Source organism: Saccostrea cucullata, unplaced genomic scaffold, assembly GCF_032062105.1.
Source record: "Saccostrea cucullata isolate Sc308-1 unplaced genomic scaffold, CSIRO_AGI_Scuc_v1 ctg578, whole genome shotgun sequence".
Classification (NCBI taxonomy): Eukaryota; Metazoa; Mollusca; class Bivalvia; order Ostreida; family Ostreidae; genus Saccostrea; species Saccostrea cuccullata.
In genome coordinates, this window is record NW_026932815.1 from 114,930 (window position 1) to 137,500 (window position 22,571).

General features: G+C 34.5%; 1 protein-coding gene across 4 annotated transcripts in view; it reads right to left on the reverse strand.

Annotated features, from left to right (window-relative positions):
• LOC134236242 (1-phosphatidylinositol 4,5-bisphosphate phosphodiesterase beta-4-like) overlaps positions 1-22,571 on the reverse strand; it is a 75,048-nt gene that overhangs the window by 21,280 nt on the left and 31,197 nt on the right. For all 4 annotated transcript variants that reach the window (XM_062718417.1, XM_062718416.1, XM_062718414.1 and 1 more), the window contains exons 12-17: positions 19,081-19,291; positions 18,735-18,828; positions 17,379-17,458; positions 10,814-10,898; positions 10,487-10,577; positions 4,375-4,494 (exon numbers count right to left, since the gene is read on the reverse strand). In XM_062718417.1, the coding sequence (XP_062574401.1) occupies positions 4,375-4,494; positions 10,487-10,577; positions 10,814-10,898; positions 17,379-17,458; positions 18,735-18,828; positions 19,081-19,291 (681 nt within the window). The remainder of the gene's footprint in view (positions 1-4,374; positions 4,495-10,486; positions 10,578-10,813; positions 10,899-17,378; positions 17,459-18,734; positions 18,829-19,080; positions 19,292-22,571) is intronic.

Sequence of the window (22,571 nt, forward strand, 5' to 3'; positions counted from 1 at the left end):
ATTTGATGATCATAGGCCTTAAAGTGTCCAAAACTTTCAAATCAATTTGAAAACAAATCCCCACAAATTTTTTAAAAGTAGGTCATCATGACCTACTTTTGAGTTAACATGATGTGAAGTCCTAAGATGCATCAACTTAAAAGATTTGATGATCCTAGTCCTTATAGTAAGCAAAATATACACGTTTTTATTAATTGTAAATTTAGGTCAACTTTGAAGTGACCTTGAGACCACACCCTTTGCCCCAGGGTAATTCCCCGTGCAAATTTAATCTTCAACATATTTTGATCCTTGTATGTAAGTTTGGTGAAAATCTGCCTGGTGGTTATGGAGAAGAAGATTTTTTAGCAACTAGTACTTTTGGTTTTGTTTTCCTGATTATCTCCCCTTGTTTAAGGGTCCCAACCCTTATTTTAGTATAAATGGTAGCCCTTGGGCCAAGGATACCCTGTGACAAATTTGGCACTGATTGGCCAAGGGGTTCTTGAGTTATGGCCCATATTCTAAAAAGTTTACGCACACTGCACACCAGACAAATGGCCATAGCATTAGCTCTTTGAGCCTTTGGCTCAGAAGAGCTAATAAAAAAATAATTTGTTGACCCCCTAGCCTCCTTAAACATGTGTATTACAAGTGATAACACCTTTCTAAATACACTATGATTTTTGACCCTGTGACCTTGACTTCTTGGCTTGTTTTAACTATTTTGCATCTAGAATCGTGCGTTTGTGTTGGTATATAGAAAGATCGTGTAACATGTAGAATCGTGTATGAAAGATCATTCATGTAAAAGGTTTAATTGTGTGTAATCGGGCAGAATCATTCAAGAAATGTAATCATTCTTGTCAGTTAGCACATAACATCACAGCCATTGTAGCTGATCAGTTGAGTATCATCAGTTTCTTTGGCTAAAGCACCAACTCAGTCCCACTAGAACTCAAGCATCAACTAAGACAAAAATTAAGCATATAGCTAGTACTCTCAAGTTATAATAATATTCATACATCTCAGAACTAAGAAAGATAATTAAGCGACACTATATAATAAATTTCAATATGTAACAACCTTAGGGCATTCAAACAATGCTAGTTAAAGGCATGCAATTTTGATTCAGTTGTTTTACTTTTGAAGGGTAGCATTCTGCATGCATAATTTTTCTACTACCAGCTAAATAAGGAAATACATGTAGCTTAAGCAGCCAAGAACATTATACAGATTATATCTACCATCTACAAAACCTGCAATCTTATTCTTCACACAATATACTATTGGATAGAATACACACATGATACAATAAGACACAGGCATGATACCACAATATGCTAGGATAAATGGTCTTTACCTTAAATGCAAAACCTGATAAATGTAGACTACAATGTTATGAAAGATATCCATATTTTCTATACATTCAATAGATATATGGAGCCAGTCAGCAACGTGGTACACTACTTGAAATAAAACAAGAGATGTTTGTAAAACACTTATGCCCCCCTCCCCCCAAACTGGATTTTTTCTAAGTCCAAAAGGGCATAACTCTGTCTGCAATGGTGCAATCCTACCCAAAACAGAACTTGATATAGATACATATATTTAGCTGAAAAATCTGTATACTAAATTTCATTACAATATGTGCAACCTCTGCAAAGAAAATGAACGGAAACTGCAAATAAGTGGAATTTTTCTAAGTCCAAGGGGCACAACTCTGGCAAAAAGGGTGCGATCGTACCCAAAACAGAACTTGACCTAGATATTCAGCTGAAAAATCTGTATACAAATTTCATTTCAATATGTGCAACCTCTGCAAAGAAAATGAACGGAAACTGCAAATAAGTGGAATTTTTCTAAGTCCAAGGGGCACAACTCTGGCAAAAAGGGTGCGATCGTACCCAAAACAGAACTTGACCTAGATATTCAGCTGAAAAATCTGTATACAAATTTCATTTCAATATGTGCAACCTCTGCAAAGAAAATGAACGGAAACTGCAAATAAGTGGAATTTTTCTAAGTCCAAGGGGCATAACTCTGTCAAAAATGGTGCGATCATACCTAAAACAGAACTTGACCAAGATATACACCTGATAAACCTGTATACCAAATTTAAGTTCAGTATGTGCAATGGTTGTGAAGAAAATGAACGGAAACTAAATGGACAGACAGACAGCAGCAAAGCAATATGCCCTCCCTTCTTCGAAGGGGGGCATAATAAAAGGGGAGGGGGCTGGGGGCAGGTAGCCACATACCATCCCTTTTTGTTCTGGTGCCCCAGTGAAATTGTTCATAGAGTTAAATCTATATATAATAATAATATCCAATGACATTTTAATATGCCTCAGATTCAGAACTGAGGGTGGGTGGGGATCTTATAGGTCCTTTTTATGATACTTGAAGTGGTCTGGAATTGTAACATTACCAATATTTATTTTGCTCCTCTCTATGATGTTTTAATGTTATTAATCATTTCATCATGATCATCATTATTTCAAAACCATTATAGAAAAGAATGGATGGTCCCATAAATCAGACAAAATTACATCAATTATAATTTATAGCAAAACACTACAGAGAGATGCACCTTTTATCAAAAGCTGTCTTCAAATCTTAAAATTAAAAAAGAATTTTAATACAGAAATTCACCCTTCTCTACTGAACAAAAATTAACAACCAAATCCAAGAGGTTTAATCAACTTTTAGAGACAGAAAATACATGTTTAAGATTAATTATTACATCTAGTATGTCAATAATTAACTTCAGGATGAATGATCAGTTTCAAGAGCATATATATTCTACACATACATTCACATTCATTCATATCAAACAACACTGGGGTTTGAAACATTTAAAGAACAGCTAGCCTGATTTGATGGCCTATATGAATTCAAATTATCAAACCATGTTTTACTGCATGATCATAGAATTAGATGCTTGATCTGTTCCCCTGGATGGATTAACAGCTGTAAAGCAATTAATTTTATATTCTAGCTTGTATAACTTGCCAAATTTACATTAAGATTTTTGCCAAACTGTTTTTGGACAGGATAGATGCCCTTGACATGGCCTTTCACAAGCTAGCTGTCCTTGACCTTTCCCCTTGATCAACTTGAACTGAGCTCCATGGGTGACTTCACCTTTTTTTGGTGAAGCCGACTGACTTTCTTCTGCTCGCGAGTCTGAGCTGGACTGGTCGTCGTCTGCAGCATTAATTCACATTTAAGCACAAAAAAAAAATAAGCATGCTCTCATTGAGTAAAACACAGAGATATTTGTAATCTCTAATGATCTTTTTCAATTACAAGGCAATATCAAATCCACATGAATATCATGCCTTTGGTTAAGTAATTCTGCTTCTTATGAAAATTTCACCATAACCTTAAAGTGTATGGGTTAATTTGATAATATTTTTTATGTTTATTTGTCTTTTTTTTTAAATTTCTATCCACGCCACATTTTTCACCAAACTTTGAGAATAAATGTTTCAAAGTTGTTAACTTCTATTAAATATGATGTATCTAATCAAAATCAACATCATACATTAAATATGGCTAGAAATGAGAAAGTGCCATGTACTATATAAGCTTTTTTCATATTCCATATTTAGTCCTATTTATGCTATTCTTTCAGTAGTTTTTTGAAGTTATTTATGTTATGTATTGGTAAAAAAAATTGTTACAATTTACATGATTTATGCAGATTTATATTTTTTCTAACTGATCTAAAAATGCTCCGAGAGAAAGTTTAAATTGGATTATCATCATACCCATTATACATATGTCCAATAAAATGTTAACATACCGTATTGTCATATCTATAGTGTGGCTGTGCATGTGTGAACAAGTATGCACTCTCTATATTTTTAACCAACTTACCCAGAAAGAATGTCCTATGCCTAGTGAAAACCAAACAAGAGGTCACCCAGGGGCCACAATTGATCAATTACAATAAAATGTAACACTTCAAAAAAAATTACATAGAAGTCTCTGTAACTGTCTCTACATCTAATGCACTACAAGCTGCTGGCCACATAAGTATCAACCAGAGGCTGGGTCCTAGTCCCTCCCTAAACAATGCTTTACATGGAGTCTGTATGGGGAATCCATCATAATTATATGTAGCTTCTCAATGGGGACTTTAAGCATTTCTTTTATGTTTCAGGGTACAACAACACTCTTTCATTATTAAAAACAAAACTCTGTAGGAAAATGTACACTATATACATGACATTACGGTAATACAACAGCAAAATCCAAACAAATACCAAAGATGTGTTCTAGTTAATGCAATTTCTCTGGTCCTTTACTACATTCTGGATAAAACGTTTTTTTATTATTATATTATAGTGCTATGAAGTTAAGTGTATAAGTGATTGGCCTGCTCACCGTTCATTGGGCCATCCTCTCCTTCTATATCATCAATGACTTTGGTGAGGGCGTCTTGATCCTGAGACGACTCCTCTACTGCCGTCTGATACTGCCCTTTCATGAATAACTCATATTGTCCTGTAAATAAATTATAAACAAGTGTTGTACCATATTGTCCTTCTAAGAAAAACTCATGTTACATTAAAATAAATTTTAAATAATTACAAATAATAATCTAATAAATAATAACAAGAGGCCCATGGGCCTTATAGGTCACCTGAGCATCATGCAACAACTTTCCAACAATTGATTTTGGTTTATGTTTTAAACTAGACATCATGGCATTCACAATTTTGAAAGAGGCACCATTGCTAATCATAACTATACACTTAGCATGTTTAGTTTGGTTACTTAATACCCAAAGATGTAGAGTAGGGGAACAAAAAAATGCATTTCAACTAATCAGTAATATTCAGCAATAATCAGTAGTGCCACTACCACACATGAACCCCTGACCCTTGGTCCACACATTTCACAATTTTTAAATGTTTGATTAATACCAAGGAGCAGATATCAAACAATTAATTCATTTTCAGTATATAAGTAGACCCCCCCCCTCTATGGTACGCCTGACCCAGGGGCCTTGAAATTCACAATTCAGGAAGAATGGCCCTTGCTCATCATAGCTATATATTAGGTAGTTCATCTGCTAAATACCCAAGAGCAGAGAAGAAAATATTCAAAGATTTAATGTATTTTCAGTATATAATTAATAGAGCCCCACCCTAAGACCAGAACACCTGACCCTGGGGCCATTAAAATTCACAATTTTGGAAGAGGCTTAGTTAGTTTGTTTAATACCCAGGAGCAGAGAAGACAATTTTCAAAGAATTAATGTATTTTCACTATATAATCAATAGAGCCCCGCCCTAACACCAAAACCCATGAATTTCACAATTCTGGTGGAGGACTCAATGGTCATTACATTCATGCTAACAGTTTGACTGCTTGATGTCCAGGAGTAAAGAAGAAGATTTTTAAAGATTGCATTAATTTTAGTGGTTTTGGCCCCAACCCTCAGGCCCCAGGGGGGGCAGGGACCATGAAATTCACAAATTTTGTTCCCCTTCACCCATAGATGCTGTATACCAAATTTGGTAGAAATTGATTGAGTGGTTGCTGAGAAGAAGCTAAAAATGTTCAAAAGTTTATGACCGATTGACGACAAACAACAAACGACGAATGACGACGGACGAAAACAGATAGCAATAGGTCACCTGAGTGACTCAGGTGACTTAAAAATAAATAAATCTCAACTTCATCAATCTATATTTTTTCTGCAGCTGGAAACATTCATGCATACACAAGTAATTAAATATAATTGTTATACCCTTATAAATAGCTTTCTATATATTTATTACTTATAAAAAGTCCAACAAAAGAAATGTTTATTACATCGGTCTAATGATTTCACTATTGAACGGCCTGTTGGTCCAACATAAGAATATGGATTCGGGCAACACATGATTTGTTGGAACTGAAGGTGAAAATGTTGCCCTTGGCCTGCGGCTTCGGGCAACATTTTCACCTTCAGGTCCAACAAGTCATATGTTGCCCACTCACCCTGTCAATAACTGTATATTATTATACCTTGATAATACTCGAATTTGATTGGCTGGTAAGAAAACTTTAAAACTCAATAATGACTCCAAAAGGTACTGTTTACAGCAATTATGACCTAGGAATCTTTGCATGTGGGATATAATGACCCGGTCATTATGATTAATGACCGCTAAATAATGACCTCTTAATCAAAATTCCTTTTTGAGTGAAGTTAATGTGTAAAATAATAATTATTCGAGAAAAAACAATATGTTTTTAATATGTGTATGGTCTGTTTTACATTACCATACAGAATACAGTAAAATTTTATTGTTAACTTTAACGGTTTACTCATTTCAAAATATCGTTACAATTCAGTTCAATGGAATGTAGAAGCGGCTCTTTTAAGAGTTAAATTTTGTGTTAGATTTTGACTGGCTTTGTGTAGAGGAAAAGTAATCGTTAATTATAACAATGTATGTTGCTATCAACCAGATATTGTTTTAATCAGTAAATCATGATGCAAAAACTTACACGACTTGCAGACGTCAATGTAAACAACTTCACTATACTGAGTATACAGAATCCAAATCCCGATCAAAGAAAGAAGTGATAACGGTTAGAGATTCATTCTTTCAACATATATCAGTATAATAAAACAATTGATTACCCCTTTTGAGTTCAACATAGTGAAATAAGGACCCAAGACCTGGCCCATGAGGTGACCTGACCTGACCGAGGTCGCGTAGCGGCCGAGGTCAGGGCAGGTCAACGAGTGGGCCAGGTAGAGGGTAATTAATTGTATAATGTAAATCAATCAATACTTGGCATCATTTTTAACCATAGTGTTCATGTTTGAAATCCCTACATATTAAACAATAACATTTTGTGATCAAGAAAATGATCTCCATAATTACAAGACTAAACAAGAAGCCAACACTCTCCTTAAGGTAGTCTGATCCTCAGGTTTATAAAATAAGCAGTTAAGAAATCAAATTACTCATAAAAGTATCTCTGAATCCACAAAGTTATGTAAATTTATCCACAATATTTCTTTAAAGTTAAAAATTAAAGTTTATCATATTATGTAGGGAAAATTGTCAAATCTCCAATATTTTTGCAGAAAAAGCGAATTGGAATATCAGCAATGCATTTTCTAATTGCAAATTGATCAACAAATATATTTTAGGTTAAAAAGCGATAGGTATCCTGGCATTCAGAGAAATTGTCATAGTTTTTATACTTATTTTGTTCTTTTTGTCTTCTATTTCCATCATGTATTCTATAATACATAGTGTAAAAGGCTTTTGTTATCATTGCAAGACAACACAAATCACTTCTTATTTCATATCATGCTAATAAACATTGGTATCTAAGACTGGATTCAAGAGAATCTTATTTCTCTAAAACTGTATTGATTTTTTCCTTTGATAGGGTACAAATGTCAGCTTTTATAAGACCTTTTCTAAGACTTCCAAAAACCTTGAATCTTATGAAGATGAATAAAATGAAAATTGTTGCATGAAAAAATTTCATTTTCAAGCTTCAATTTGATGCATTTCAAATTAAATATTAATTTTTGGAGTTATCCTTCCTGGCTGGGGATCAGATATCCTTAATCTCGCAAAAAATATAACATCTATTTTAACACCTAACAATCTTGAAAATCAAAGCATGAATGATAAAATGAGGTACATGGGCCAAAGCACTCACCTTTGGCCCTGCTGTTCTCCTTCAGCAGTTTTTTTTCCCCTAAATACACTGTAACTTCCTTTGTCAACATAAAAAAGGATGCCATGATTCAAGTTGAATCCATGTAAAATTGAGATACTACAATTGTTCGTTTCACGTTCCTTCAAGAATTTTTCACTCAATGAAAGATTGAAATGTGACCATTCACAGGAAAAGTCTGCAAATTTAGACCTGTGCTTGGCACTTATGGCTTTTGAGCAGTGAGGATTCTTTTTTGTGCCAGCATCTACCGAGACATGGATAACAAAAGGCCCATGAGTCACAATGCTCACTTGAGTTACGTTACCACTGTGGTCTACTGAAGGTTAAAAGATTTTTGTGATATTATGAAAAATTGCCACCCTATTAATAGTTCATGAGAGGATTTTTTTAAAACTGCCTTATGAAGTCCAAAGGGGTCCATGATTTAACACTTTCCCCCTTAGACCTTTCCCTCTATACCACTTAATGAGGACTTTTGACGCCTAGCCCCCAACCCTTAATGATGACTTTTGACGCACGTGTATTTAAATGTTGATTTGACTTGAAATTACCGCTTGTTTACTAGATATCAGAGCACAGGTGGCCACCTGCAGGTTAACAATAGATGACTGCATCATACTAAAGTTAGAAATCACGTGATTTACCTGTGCAAACAATGAATTTTGGAAAGTCTCATCAAAATTCAAAATGGCGGACAGTTACATACGATGCTTTTAGAGCATATAACTCAGTCAATACGCAATATTTTCTCATCCAGTAAATCAATACATGAAATTCAAGCTATAAACTACCTATTTCTTGAAAGGTTTAAAAATTATAATGATCTATATGTGTAATATACAGTCAATTCTCGAATTATCGCCATTCAATTAATCACCATTTTCGCAATACCGCCATGATTTCCCAAGAACATTGTTCCTGCTATATAAAATTCTCTTTATAACGCCAAATTCGCATACCGCCATCCGCCACCCTGTCCATTATTAAGTGTCAGTTTTCTCGATATACTGCCACAGGTGCATGTGGTCAGTGAAGCGCGGCTAAGGGGATGACGCTATCCCCGGTGTAGAGCATGCAAAGCCAGGCAAGGTATATGCAATTAAATAATTAAATAAGAATTAAATAAACAATTATTTTCACATGAACTGTTATAATAATTTTGTTTGCAAGTAACTTTCTTTTGATGCATGTATTGTTTTAATATGAATAAAATGCGTAAATATTCCACTTCTTTTATTCAAAATAAAATTATAATAAATTTTAACATTGTTCCACGTCCCCACAGTAAAGTTGACGAACGTTTACTTATATATGGGAGTGCTATTGTGTTTCCGTGCTTGACTAACCAAAAAGTCAAATACGGATGGGATAAAAAACCAGAAGTCTCTGTCTAGACTGTAGCTCTACTGGTTTGTACTTATCAAAAATTATGTATCTTAGTATAGTCTACTTGTGTAATAAGTTACATTGAAATCAGACCAACACTGTAGAAGGATTAGCATTTTAAAGGAATTTCTCAGAAAATTCTATTTTTAGTAACCATGGCAACACCATTCATCGAAATCAAAAACCCATGCACTATTTTAAGTATCTTAGTGTTGTCTACTTTTGTGCCAAGTGATATTGAAATCAGACCAAAACTGTAAATGGAGTAGCATTTTAAAGGAATTTCTCAGAAAATTTTATTTTTAGTAACCATGGCAACACCATTCATCGAAATCAAAAACCGATGCACTATTTAAAGTATCTTAGTGTTGTCTGCTTTTGTGCCAAATGATATTATATCAGACTAAAACTGTAGAAGGAGTAGTGTTTCAAAGAAATTTCTCAGAAAATTCTATTTTTAGTAACCATGGCAACACCGTTCATCGAAATCAAAAACCGATGCACTATTCTGTGTATCTTAGTGTAGTCTACTTGTGTGCAAAGTTATTTTAAAATCAGACCAAAACTGTAGAAGGAGTAGCGTTTTAAAGGAATTTCTCAGAAAATTCTATTTTTAGTAACCATGGCAACACCGTTCATCGAAATCAAAAACCGATGCACTATTCTGTGTATCTTAGTGTAGTCTACTTGTGTGCCAAGCTATATTGAAATCAGACTTAAATTGTAGGAGGAGTAGCGTTTTGAAAAATTGTTTACAGACGGACAGACAGACAGACGGACGGACGCCGGACGCATTACTATCGCATAAGCTCTTCTGGTCTCTGACCAGTAGAGCTAAAAATAAAAAATCACATTTATATGTTTTAATGACAAGAGCAAGCGCTAAAATTTATTTGCGCCAATGTATTCCCACTTGCATTTGCGCTAAAATACGTATGCGCCAAATTTTCTCATTTTACAGTATCTATTTTGCTATTTACACCTGCTTTCACCTGAATTATTTTTTTACAGAAAAATCCAATCGAAATTATGTAAATAGATTTGAAAAATTCAATTCATTACGAATCCAACGATATATAAAAGATAGCATAAATGAAATATTTTGACCCTTATTAGTTCAGTTTTAAACAGCACTCCATTTCATCTAAAACGCTCTAAGGGGCAGCCAGGCAAACATTCTAAGGATATGGCCAGTGCGTCAAATCGTGGCATTAAGGGCTAAAAACTTAATGAAACAATTTAGAATCTATACGTCCTCAATACTTTTTCATACAATTCTATAATTTAGTTCTAGTAAAAAATGAAATTCTCTTTTCTTCCTAAGTATAATTTTGATCCCCTACCCTACCTAAGAAGGCCCTGTTTTGAACATGTAAGAATCTATAGCATTGTCACTGTGATGACTTACTTCTTTCCACCTCTGGGCGAAGTCTTTTGTTTTTGATGAGTATTTTTCCTTTGAGCTGATTGGGTGATGGTAAGGGTACTCCAGGTTGTAACTGATGATTAATGAAAAGATTGTAACAGAAAATGGTTCATCAAAAAAGAATGTGTGTATTAAAAGGAATAACTCGGAGACAGCAATAAGAATTTATATTTTTAACCCTTTCATTGGCCAATTTAAGTATTTCAATATTTATCAACAAGGCAAAGAACTGAAATTAAAGACTCTAATTTTTCTTTAATAAAGATGTTAAGAATCTTGAAATCATCATAGAAATCATAGCAGATTTACAGGGCAATTTTCCAATGGTTTCTTCAACAACATATCCCCAAATATCTCCTCACAGTATTTGGCCATTTTATATTGCTGTGGCTTGCTGAAAAAAAGAATATCTTGTCAATATATTTCATACAGGTGAAGGAGAATGAACAATTAACTCTATGATATATAAGAGAGTTGATCCAAAAGTTCGTGGAATTTCTTCATATTTTATTTATTTTTTAGTGAAAATGGTTGAAAATTACATATGAGTAGGGATGTCAACGAGTACCCGGTTAACCGGGTACTCGATCGAACGTCCGAGTATCGAATACTAAAATCGGTAATCGGTTACTCGGATTTATATTTTTGAATATTTCTAAGTTTATTTATTAATGCATTAAACAATATGTTTAAAAACGTAAAATGCTCATTGCGCTTGTACATACAGTAATTAGGGTTTCCTATGCCTCTGAATGACAGTTATCGCCTGTGGCAGTGTTTATACAGTAATTATCGTGACCATGCACGTGTTACCTGGCTTTTCTCACCTTCAGCTGTCTTCTACCCTTATTTTTGGTTTCCTTTAATTATTTGTTTTCACTGAACATCGTTTAAGGTCTATTATGTTTAAATGAATTAGATAATTTTGTCAATTCCCTGAGAAGCATAAATTCTCAGGACAAGAGACAGATGATATTAAACGTGCGATTGTTGATATGGTTGTGTTTGATTACATGCCAATACAAATTGTTGAAGGCAAAGGCTTTAAAAAACTGATGTCTATCGTTGCACCTAACTACAAAATACCGTCCCGTAATACTATCAAATCTCGGATCGAACAAGTGAACGAAAATTGTAAATCCGCTCTGTTAGGAGAACTTGATCAAGTTCAAACTGATACTGTACGTAGCTCTGACGACTGATGCCTGAACGTCAAACGCAACAAAGAGTTACATTACAATTACGGAGAATATTGTGTGTTTTTTTTAAAAACAATAACACTGTGAACCACTTATGATTTTATTTCTTGTGTTTACCTGATAAATAAATTGAACTTAAAAAAAAAATTATATCAAATTTCGTCGGGCATGCAGTGCTCATCATTGTAACAACAGAATTTACATTTACGGGTAAACCTCTATCAGAGCATGTAGTTTTATTTATAGAAGGGTTTACAATGTTTTACAGTAATCAATTTATACTTGTTCAAATTTATTTACACCTTTACCGAGTACCCGGGTACTCGATCGGAAAAACGTCCGAGTAACCGAGTATTAAAAATTGACCAATTTGACATCCCTACATATGAGAATAAAGACACTTCTTGAATATTTTAAATAAAAAACATTTAAACTAGAAAACTGACCAGTCAGCAAGGGCCCCGCCATGGGATAGAATTAAAAGGGTGCAGCTTACGGAATGATTAAAAAATTTACAAAGAATAAGCAACAGCAACTGTATTCTTAAAATTTCAAGATAATTCCTGAACATTCAAAAACCTGTAAATAATATCCTTGTATTTACATTAGGCAGTAAAGAACAACTTAACATTGAATGTATATTTTAACAATTATGAAGCTTATCTTATATACAAGAGGCCCAGGGGCCACAGCGCTCACCTGAGCACATCAGGCTTGAATTTACTCCACCCCCCCCCCTCCATGCGTTCATAATTTGAACAAACTAGAATCTACACTACCTGAGGATGATTCCATATAAATATCACTAATCATAGCTTTGAAGTACTTGAAAAGAAGATTTTAAAAAGAGTTCCCTATATATCCCTATGTAAAACTTGGGTCTGCCATTTTGGCCCCACCCTAGTCCTGGGGGTCATGATTTGAACAAACTTGAATCTACACTACCTGAGGATGATTCCACATGAGTTTCATCTTTCCTGGTCCAGTGGATCTTAAGAGAAAGAGATTTTTAAAGATTTTTCCTACATATTCCTATGTAAAACTTGGGTCGGCCATTTTGGCCCCACCCTAGCCCCGGGGGTCATAATTTGAACAAACTTGAATCTGCACTACCTGAGGATGATTCCACATGAGTTTCATCTTTCCTGGCCCAGTGGTTCTGAAGAAGAAGATTTTTAAAGATTTTTCATATATATTCCTATGTAAAACTTGGGTCGGCCATTTTGGCCCCACCCTTGCCCCAGGGGTCATGATTTGAACAAACTTTAATCTACACTACCTGAGGATGATTCCACATGAGTTTCATCTTTCCTGTCCTCGTGGTTCTTGAGAAGAAGATTTTTAAAGATTTTTCTTATATATTCCTATGTAAAACTAGGGTCGGCCATTTTGGCCCCACCCTTGCCCCAGGGGGTCATGATTTGAACAAACTTTAATCTACACTACCTGAGGATGATTCCAAATGAGTTTCATCGTTCCTGATCCAGTGGTTCTTGAGAAGAAGATTTTTAAAGATTTTTCTTATATATTCCTTTGTAAAACTAGGGTCGGCCATTTTGGCCCCACCCTTGCCCCGGGGGTCATGATTTGAACAAATTTGAATCTACACTACCTGAGGATGATTCCAAATGAGTTTCATCTTTCCTGGCCCAGTGGTTCTTGAGAAGAAGATTTTTAAAGATTTTTCCTATATATTCCTATGTAAAACTTGGGTTGGCCATTTTGGCCCCACCCTTGCCCCAGGGGTCATGATTTGAACAAACTTAAATCTGCACTACCTGAGGATGATTTCACATGAGTTTCATCTTTCCTGGCCCAGTGGTTCTGGAGAAGAAGATTTTTAAAGATTTTTCATATATATTCCTATGTAAAACTTGGGTCGGCCATTTTGGCCCCACCCTTGCCCCGGGGGTCATGATTTGAACAAACTTGAATCTACACTACCTGAGGATGATTCCACATGAGTTTCATCTTTCCTGGCCCAGTGGTTCTAGAGAAGAAGATTTTTAAAGATTTTTCCTATATATTCCTATGTAAAACTTGGGTCGGCCATTTTGGCCCCACCCTTACCCCGGGGGTCATGATTTGAACAAACTTGAATCTACACTACCTGAGGATGATTCCACATGAGTTTCATCTTTCCTGGCCCAGCGGTTCTGGAGAAGATTTTTTTTAAAATGCCATTAATTTTTAACAAATTCATTATTATCTCACCTTGGAAAAGGGCGTGGCCCTTCATTTGAACAAACTTGAATCCCCTCCACCCAAGGATACTTTGTGCCAAGTTTGGTTGAAATTGGCCCAGTGGTTCTTGAGAAGAAGATGAAAATGTGAAAAGTTTACGAAGACAACGACAACGACTACGACAACGACAGACAACGGACAAATTTTGATCAGAAAAAGCCTACTAAATTTTCTGCAGCAGGCTAGATAATTAATCCAAAGGGATTAATTGTACCTCTCTCATCATTTTCTTCTAAAGTTACAATAAGAACTTTTTCAGTATTAATGATAGAATGGGGTTTTTATACAACTACTTAAAAATTAATATTCTTGAATTTACATAAAGGGAAAAAAGTAAAATAAAAAAAAAAAAATTTATTGAAATAAAAAATATATCTTTTTTAATCCATTTCTTGTTTTTTAGAATTCAATGAAATCATAACTATTTTAACAAAAATAAAGTACAAACATTTATATTTACATCCACATTTCAGAGTGTTCATAGCATTCCAAATTGACTTAACTTCAAAACAAACTTCATTTGCAGACAGATGTGGTAATTCATCTCAATGTGACAGATAAAGATAATGCTCTGGATTTTCTTCAGGAGGAAAGCTAATTAATCCCATGGGACTCAAAGCAGCATTCAGTTTACAATGGGAACATCTTCAGCAGTTATCTCTCTTTGCCAATGCATTCTTATATAAAGTTAAGGAATATACCCCACCACCCCAGCTCCAAACCAGAGGACATAGAGAAACAAACTTAGCATCAAAATATGTCTTTCTGCCTATTGAACTACCATACCAAACTTGATCTTAATTGGGCAACCACAAAAAAAGTTATTAGGAAAAAACAGTAAATTTGGGGACGGAAGAATGATAGACGGACAGACAGAGTGATTACTATAGGGCACCCGCAAATCCTTGCGGGGCCCTAAATATCTATGATAGTAACTCTATTGCAGTTGCCATAGAAACCGTTGTTTGGAAATGAGGGGGAGATATTAATGCATTTATTCTCATTTAAATTCTTAATACGTAAAATGAGAATAAACCGCCATATGTGGTATATAAAATGAAAATTATGTCATTATTGCGATTGCTTGATCTTTTATAAACCTTTGTGTGAGAGTTTTACTGATTTTACTGGATATCTAGTTTATTAGTTGTTGATTTCTTGTTCATCTCATTCATTCTAGTTCAACTCATTCATGAGTTGTTAGACAACATCAAATTTCCGTCAAGTCATAAGTTTTGTGAAAATCCTGGGATCACTCTATGTTAAATGCGTATATTATTAACAGAGACTGGGGAAAAATGCATTTAGTTACTGGTTTTCCATTGGTGTAAGAAATTTAAGAAAAAAAGAACTTCCATAGATGTTGATTAAAGGTGTGACCGCCTTTTGGGGGCTCTGTTTTAAGTGTTTATCCCCTAGACAAATTAAAAGCGTTAATGGACTTTGTCGGCTGACGTACTGTTCTTGACATTGCTACTGAAATTGGAACATCATATGGAAAGATGGGGAGTATTTTGAAATATGAGTGAAAAATGAAGATAAATTAATGCGAGAGGATACCCAGGCTTTTTTGAGGAAAAAAATGGAGAAGAGGACAGCATTTTTTAGAATTACTTATAGTACGTATTCAACTTGGACATTAGGGTGAGATGCATCTATAGCGTAACCTGACAAATCAAACTTGACGTTACGTCGAAGTCTCCCCCAGGTTTCACAACAATCCATTTTCAGAAAGCTCATGTGACCTTATTGGTAATTGGAAAGTTGTGAAATTTTCCAATATTGTTGCATTATGACTCTTTATTATAAATATGCCTGTTGTTTGCTTTCATCAAATCACGATAAAATTTTAGAAAGAAATTCCATGAACTTTTGGATCAAACCTTGTAGATTTTTAAGTCCACTTCGAGAAAAGACTTACTTTACTAGTACTGCTAAGACAAGTAAAATGTTCCCAATTGTTGATGAGTACAAATATATATTTTTAACTCCGTATACAGTTAACCAGAAGTCTCTGTTGAGACTGAAGCTCTACTGGTTTGTACTTATAACAAAGGATGAGTAAAAAGGAGCCATTGCCATCAGACCAAAACTTTAGAAGGAGTAGCGTTTTAAAGGAATTTCACAGACATTTCTATTTTTAGTAACAATGGCAACACCATTCATCGAAATCAAAAAACTGATGCACTAATTTATGTATCTTTGTGTAGTCTACTTGTGTGCCAAGGTATATTGTAACCAGACCAAAATTGCAGGAGGAGTAGCATTTTAAAGGAATTTCACAGAAAATTCTATTTTCAGTAACCACAGCAACACCGTTCATCGAAATCAAAAACTGATGCACTATTTCATGTATCTTAGTGTAGTCTACTTGTGTGCCAAGTAATATTGAAATCAGACCAAAAATGAAGAAGGAGTAGCGTTTTAAAGGAATTTCACAGAAAATTCTATTTTTAGTAACCACGGCAACATCGTTCATCGAAATCAAAAACCGATGCACCATTTCATGTATCTTAGTGTAGTCTACTTGTGTGCCAAGTAATATTGAAATCAGACCAAAAATGAAGAAGGAGTAGCGTTTTAAAGGAATTTCAAAGAAAATTCTATTTTTAGTAACCACGGCAACATTGTTCATCGAAATCAAAAACCGATGCACTATTTCATGTATCTTAGTGTAGTCTACTTGTGTGCCAAGTAATATTGAAATCAGACCAAAAATGAAGAAGGAGTAGCGTTTTAAAGGAATTTCACAGAAAATTCTATTTTTAGTAACCACGGCAACATCGTTCATCGAAATCAAAAACCGATGCACTATTTTATGTATGTTAATGTAGTCTACTTGTGTGCCAAGTTATATTGAAATCAGATCAAAACTGTAGGAGGGGTAGCGTTTTAAAGGAATTTCACAGAAAATTCTATTTTTAGTAACCATGGCAACACCATTTATTGAAATCAAAAATCGATGCACTATTCTATGTATCTTAGTGTAGTCTACTTGTGTGCCAAGTTATATTGAAATCAGACCAAAACTGTAGGAGGAGTAGCGTTTTGAAAAATTGTTTACAGACAGACGGACGGACGCCGGACGCATTACTATCGCATAAGCTCTTCTGGTCTCTGACCAGTAGAGCTAAAAATAACCTGGTCACGCATCTGGAAAATGTGGGTCAGACCAAGCATATGAAGAATGTCTGGTAATTTCTATCTCTAGATGCATCCCCTATGTAAGTTTGGTCCAGGTAGGGCTTATAGTTACTTGGGAATGGACCTGCACCTAAAACTTTAACCTGGAAGCCGACACTAATGCCGAGGCAGCCGGGGGTATAGCATAAGCTCATCTTGACTTTGTTGAGGTTAGCTAAAAACTACCTCTTATTTTATAAGAAATACTCAGATAATTATGGCAAAATGCTCTAATCAGCATGACAAACCTGCAATGATTTTCAAATGACAGTATAACAGGATACTGAGAAGTGATGAAGGCTGTTTCTGCTATTGCCTGAATAACATCCTACAAATACAAACAAGAAAATCTTATTCTTCAATCACATTGTAACTAGTCACACAATTCTCAACATAGATCGCACTGTCGCAAAAGTTTGATCCCTTTACCATTTGTACCCCAGCACCCAAGGACTGAAATGCAGATAAATCCAATCTCTCTCTCTCTCTCTCTCTCTCTCTCTCTCTCTCTCTCTCTCATAATAAATATGTGTATTAAATTTCTGAAAGATGCAGTTTAAAATACTGAAGACCAAAAGGTTTCTGATGATTGCATTTACCCCGTACATGTATTTTGATGGTTTAAGCCACATCCCTCAGACCCCAAGAGGTAAAAAAAAATAAAATTGAATTCAATGTTTTTACTTCTCTTTAACAATGGATGCTTTACATCAGATGTTGGTTGAAAATGGTCCAACAATTCCCAAAAAGAGCTATACAGTAAAACACGGTTATAGCGAAGTCCTGGGGACCTGTGAATTTAATTCGCTATATCCGTTATTCGTTATATCCGTATAACGAATTCGTATAACCATATATAGAGAATTCGCAATATGCATGTTTTCCTTCAAGTGTTACTATCAAATATGTTAGGGAAGCAATTATTACAAAACATATACCTTCGATAACTAAGGTATTATGAATTGAATTTTATATACAAGTGCTGAGAGAAAATAAAGTCAGTTCAATTATTCAAATTTTGAAATCCTTGAAAGTTCGTTATAAAAGATTTAAAATTCATTATATTTAACCTCAACGGGACTCAAAATCAGTTCGCTATATCCGTAAATTCGTTATATCAGAGATCGTTATAACCGTAAAATTTTACAAGGATTTGTTAAGAATTTTGCCGGGGACCAATAAAAACTTCGTTATATCCGTAAATTTGCTATATCCGTGTTCGTACTAAACGTGTTTTACTGTACGTTGTCCAGAAGGTTTAACCAATTAACCAACATGGAACAAGAGACAAGGATCAACACCGGGTCATAATTATATAATATCCCTTTATTGGTCAATATATTTCAAAGGTGAGAGGAATTAATATCAATTCTATTGTACTAAGGCCAAAAAAATGTGTGGTCTGTCAAATTACTGGGTAAAGGAGAAACAGAAACACAAAATCCACAAATCTTTTAAAATTGCCAATTATTTATCTTATTCAAGTCCTCCTGAGAACTTTGAATGAAATTGAATGAAATCTAAGTGCATTTTGAAACAAAAAGACAGATGACAGACACCATTCCACCCCATAAACCCTTCTGGTTTTTGACCAGTAAATGTACCTTAAATAAAATATCTGTGCACATTGCCATGCCGTGGGTAATGATGGGTTCTTGCTCCTCTTTTGTTCCATCCCAAATATCCAACTCAATACTCCTAAAAAAAAAAAAAAAATTAAAAGAGAATGACTGCCATGCTTCACGTACCAGTTTTACAATTCAAAGACAACCTGAATTGTTTTCCAAAAATTTTGTATGTTAAAAGGAGGCCCATGCTCTCCTGATGGTCATGGGAATACTGATTTTCTCTAACTATGGCTACTCTGACCCCAACCCTAACAGAAAATATATGTATAGTACATACACCTAGTTATTGACACTTTTCAGTAGATCTGTAAGATTTACGTACCTACATCCAGCCAGAAGCACCTGTCTATACATCTCTACTGAGGACCGCCCCCCAAACTGTCTGCCTGTTAGGTATGTGTTGTGTGAAGAATTAATGAAGTAATGACACAGAGGTTGATCCATGTCCATGTATATGTCCAACCTTTCTAAATACACAGGAGCGTTTTCATCCGACATCAAATATCGACAAAATCCATCCGAACTTAGCCATTCTGAAAACAAGAAAAAACAAGAGGCGCAGGGGCCACATCGCTCACCTGAGCAAATCGGCTAGGAAAAAGCACAAATCAGATCATAACTGAAAAGTTTACTGAAGGGGGGGGGGGGCTGCTTGACTTTGATACTACTTGAGAATGCCTTCATATTAATACAGCATATAGCTTTGCTTTTCTTGATAAAAAGATTTTTTAAAAACATTTTCTTCCTATATATAACTTCATAATAATTTGAATTTGATTCCCAATTGTTTCCGTCCCTACCCCAAAGGGCCATGATTTCAATAATTTGAATCTTCAATACATGAGGTGGCTTACATATCAATATGACTAAACTTTAATTAAGGTCTTCCGCTCAGGCGGAAGACCTTCTACTGATTCTGATGGTTAAGATTATTCCTATTATTCTTTTTTTTTCCTAGACGCCAACTTTGAGACCTCGTAACTCGCTCATTTCTTAACAGATTTCGCTCAAATTTTCAGAGTTTTTGGACGTTACAAAACTCAATTAAAATGTTTTCATACATTTCAAAAATTCCCTTCCGCTTTCGAGTTATTTCCCTTTAAATGAAAATTTGGTACTGTTCGTTTCCAGACAAAGGCTCAGAAACGACAAAAGCTGGAGCAGAATGTCTACTGCATTTAAATACTGAAAGAATTGAAGTTGTGCACATCGGTTTTTCTTTTTCGATTTCTGCGCTCAAAACGGTGTTAGATAGGGGTCAAAAATGAGAATGCCTAAAAGTGCCAAATTTTACATATATTTCCTTGTGTATCTTTTAAACTAAAAATAATTTGTTAAGACGTGTTTCACAAATATTGTGCATAATTTTAAGATCTATCATTTGACATCATTAAAAAGGGGCTGGCCCCTCAAATTAGGGGTCAAGGGAACTTGAAAGTTTTTGCATTATAACTCAAAAACGGTAAAATTTCGATATGGTTATCGATTTGAAATGGGTTCTTTAACATCTTATTGATCTCATGAAAACGTTATTTGTTCGAATCTTGTGTTATTAAATGAGCAGCAAACTTTATAATCCATGTACAGGTAACTGATTAATTTTATACAGCAAGTGAAGAATTCTTTATGCATACGCGAATAACACGTACTATAACTGAAATAAACTGGATAAGAATAATATACTTAACTAAATTGAATGTTAAACTTTGTTGAAATAAAGTTTTTAACGTATTCTCTAGCTGGATGTCATACAGATTATTCAGAGACAACCTTCTCCTTGTATTTAGTTTAAATTACAAGACGGGAGATAGGAAAAATACTTATCATCTTTCATTCGATACTCAATGTAGCATTATTTATAAAAAAAAAAATCAAGCTTAAAATAATTCACTGTCATTTAATTCATGCATCGTGAATTTTCCTCGGACTTTGACTGTTTTTGTTTACAATTGTGCAACCCGTTTATCGATCGCGCATTGACCTATATACATTCCGGAGGTCAACATTACCGCTCTTTGATTTTTACGCGAGTCCCAGAGTTATCTAAAACGATGCTAGTCATCGATTTACTGAGTTTAAAATCAAGAATTTGTTATAATATTTGCGTAAATCGTAAGAATATTTCTAGACACAAATATAAAGGTTTTCTTGAACATGTATGAGTATTAAAAGATAAAATGTCTGATTCTATTCTTTGACGAATGAATAAGAGGCGCTGCGCTTTTACTCAGGTACAGATGATTTCTCTGGACGAGTCCATCGGTTACATTGATAGGTGACGCAGGATGACCTATCGACAACTCTGCCAATTTTGATTATGATTGTAATTGCACATGTACATAAATTAATGTTGAATTCTACACTTGTGAAGTACAATATAGTTTCGTTATTTAAAGAATCGGGATATCACAACTGCAACTTAATTGTTTTTAATTTGAACGGATGATTCTATTATTGGAAAGATACACATATTTAGGCGCCGTCGTCTCCCTCTCAACTTTGAAGTAATTGCAATCGTTACATGTATACGGGCCTATATCAAGTTATTCTAATTGCTTAAATCATTTCAGGAAAAATTGCGATGTTGTTTATAATAGCAATTACAAACAAACATGACAAATGCACACAGTATAAATTGTAAGTGGAAGTGACGTTTTCAATTCTCATGAAAATCGAAAATTAAATTATAAATTTCTTTTATTTCATCGAATAAAAAGCTAGAATATTACAATGACACGATTTTATGTGCATGTACTTGATATTAACTAAGTACATGCTGTTTTACACAGAAGAGCACCCAACATATATGAGCTTTAAGAATACGAGAAAAAAAATGAAGAATTAGAAATTTTTCTTACAAATTCAAAATTGCTTCCTGTAATTTCAAACAAATATTCCAAGCCTTTAAATTCTTTCGTGTTTATTAGACTAAAAGAGATTAAATTATTAAATTTCCACTCATTGCGATACATAACCCCCCTGAAATGATACAATGCTTTCCTTCAGAGTCGAGAATGGCAGGCCAGGGCTGGTGTTGAAATCCATGATTAATCCATAACCTATTATAATATTAACCAATAATCATACGCGATCTTTTTTTTTAATTCGCAGGTTGTCAAATAATTTTTTTTTAAAAAGTCGGCAGAGATAAGTACGCGTCACTAAACTTTCTTATTCATAAACGTTTTAATTTCTAAAACTTGTGCCGATTAGAGTATACAATCGAGCATCGAAGTGTGTACATGTACTACAGTGTAGTTGTTTTTTTTGGGAGGGGGGGGGGGGGCTACCAGTTTTCGCTGCATTTGATTTCCCGAATTTTGCATTGCATTTCCGACAATTAATAATTTTATTTATTACATTCATTATTTTCATTCTGGATTTTTACACTATTGTTTTTAGCAATTCAACGTTAACAAAGTTAATAGAATATAATTGGTGAAAGTAACACAAATGATTTATAAAACGAAAGTCAAGCAATAAAAAGTTAAAGTTTGTATTTTGAAAAATAAATCAAGTCAAGTCACATAAAACAAAGACAGGTTGAAACGCTCACACATGGACATACACACAAAGGTTTTGGTAACTCGGAATAGTCCAGAGTAAAGCTATATTTTCTTGATACGGAATGTCCAATACATCTAATGTTCACGTCCGGGATAGTCCACGGCAGTTTTATCACACATACGCAATTATCATACAAGTAGAACGCTCTTTGAGGTTGAGGATTGACACTTATTCCTTAGATAAATACTGAGTGACAAATTCCTTTTTACTGTCTTAACTTAACTTGATAGGTAAATAAGTTTAGCA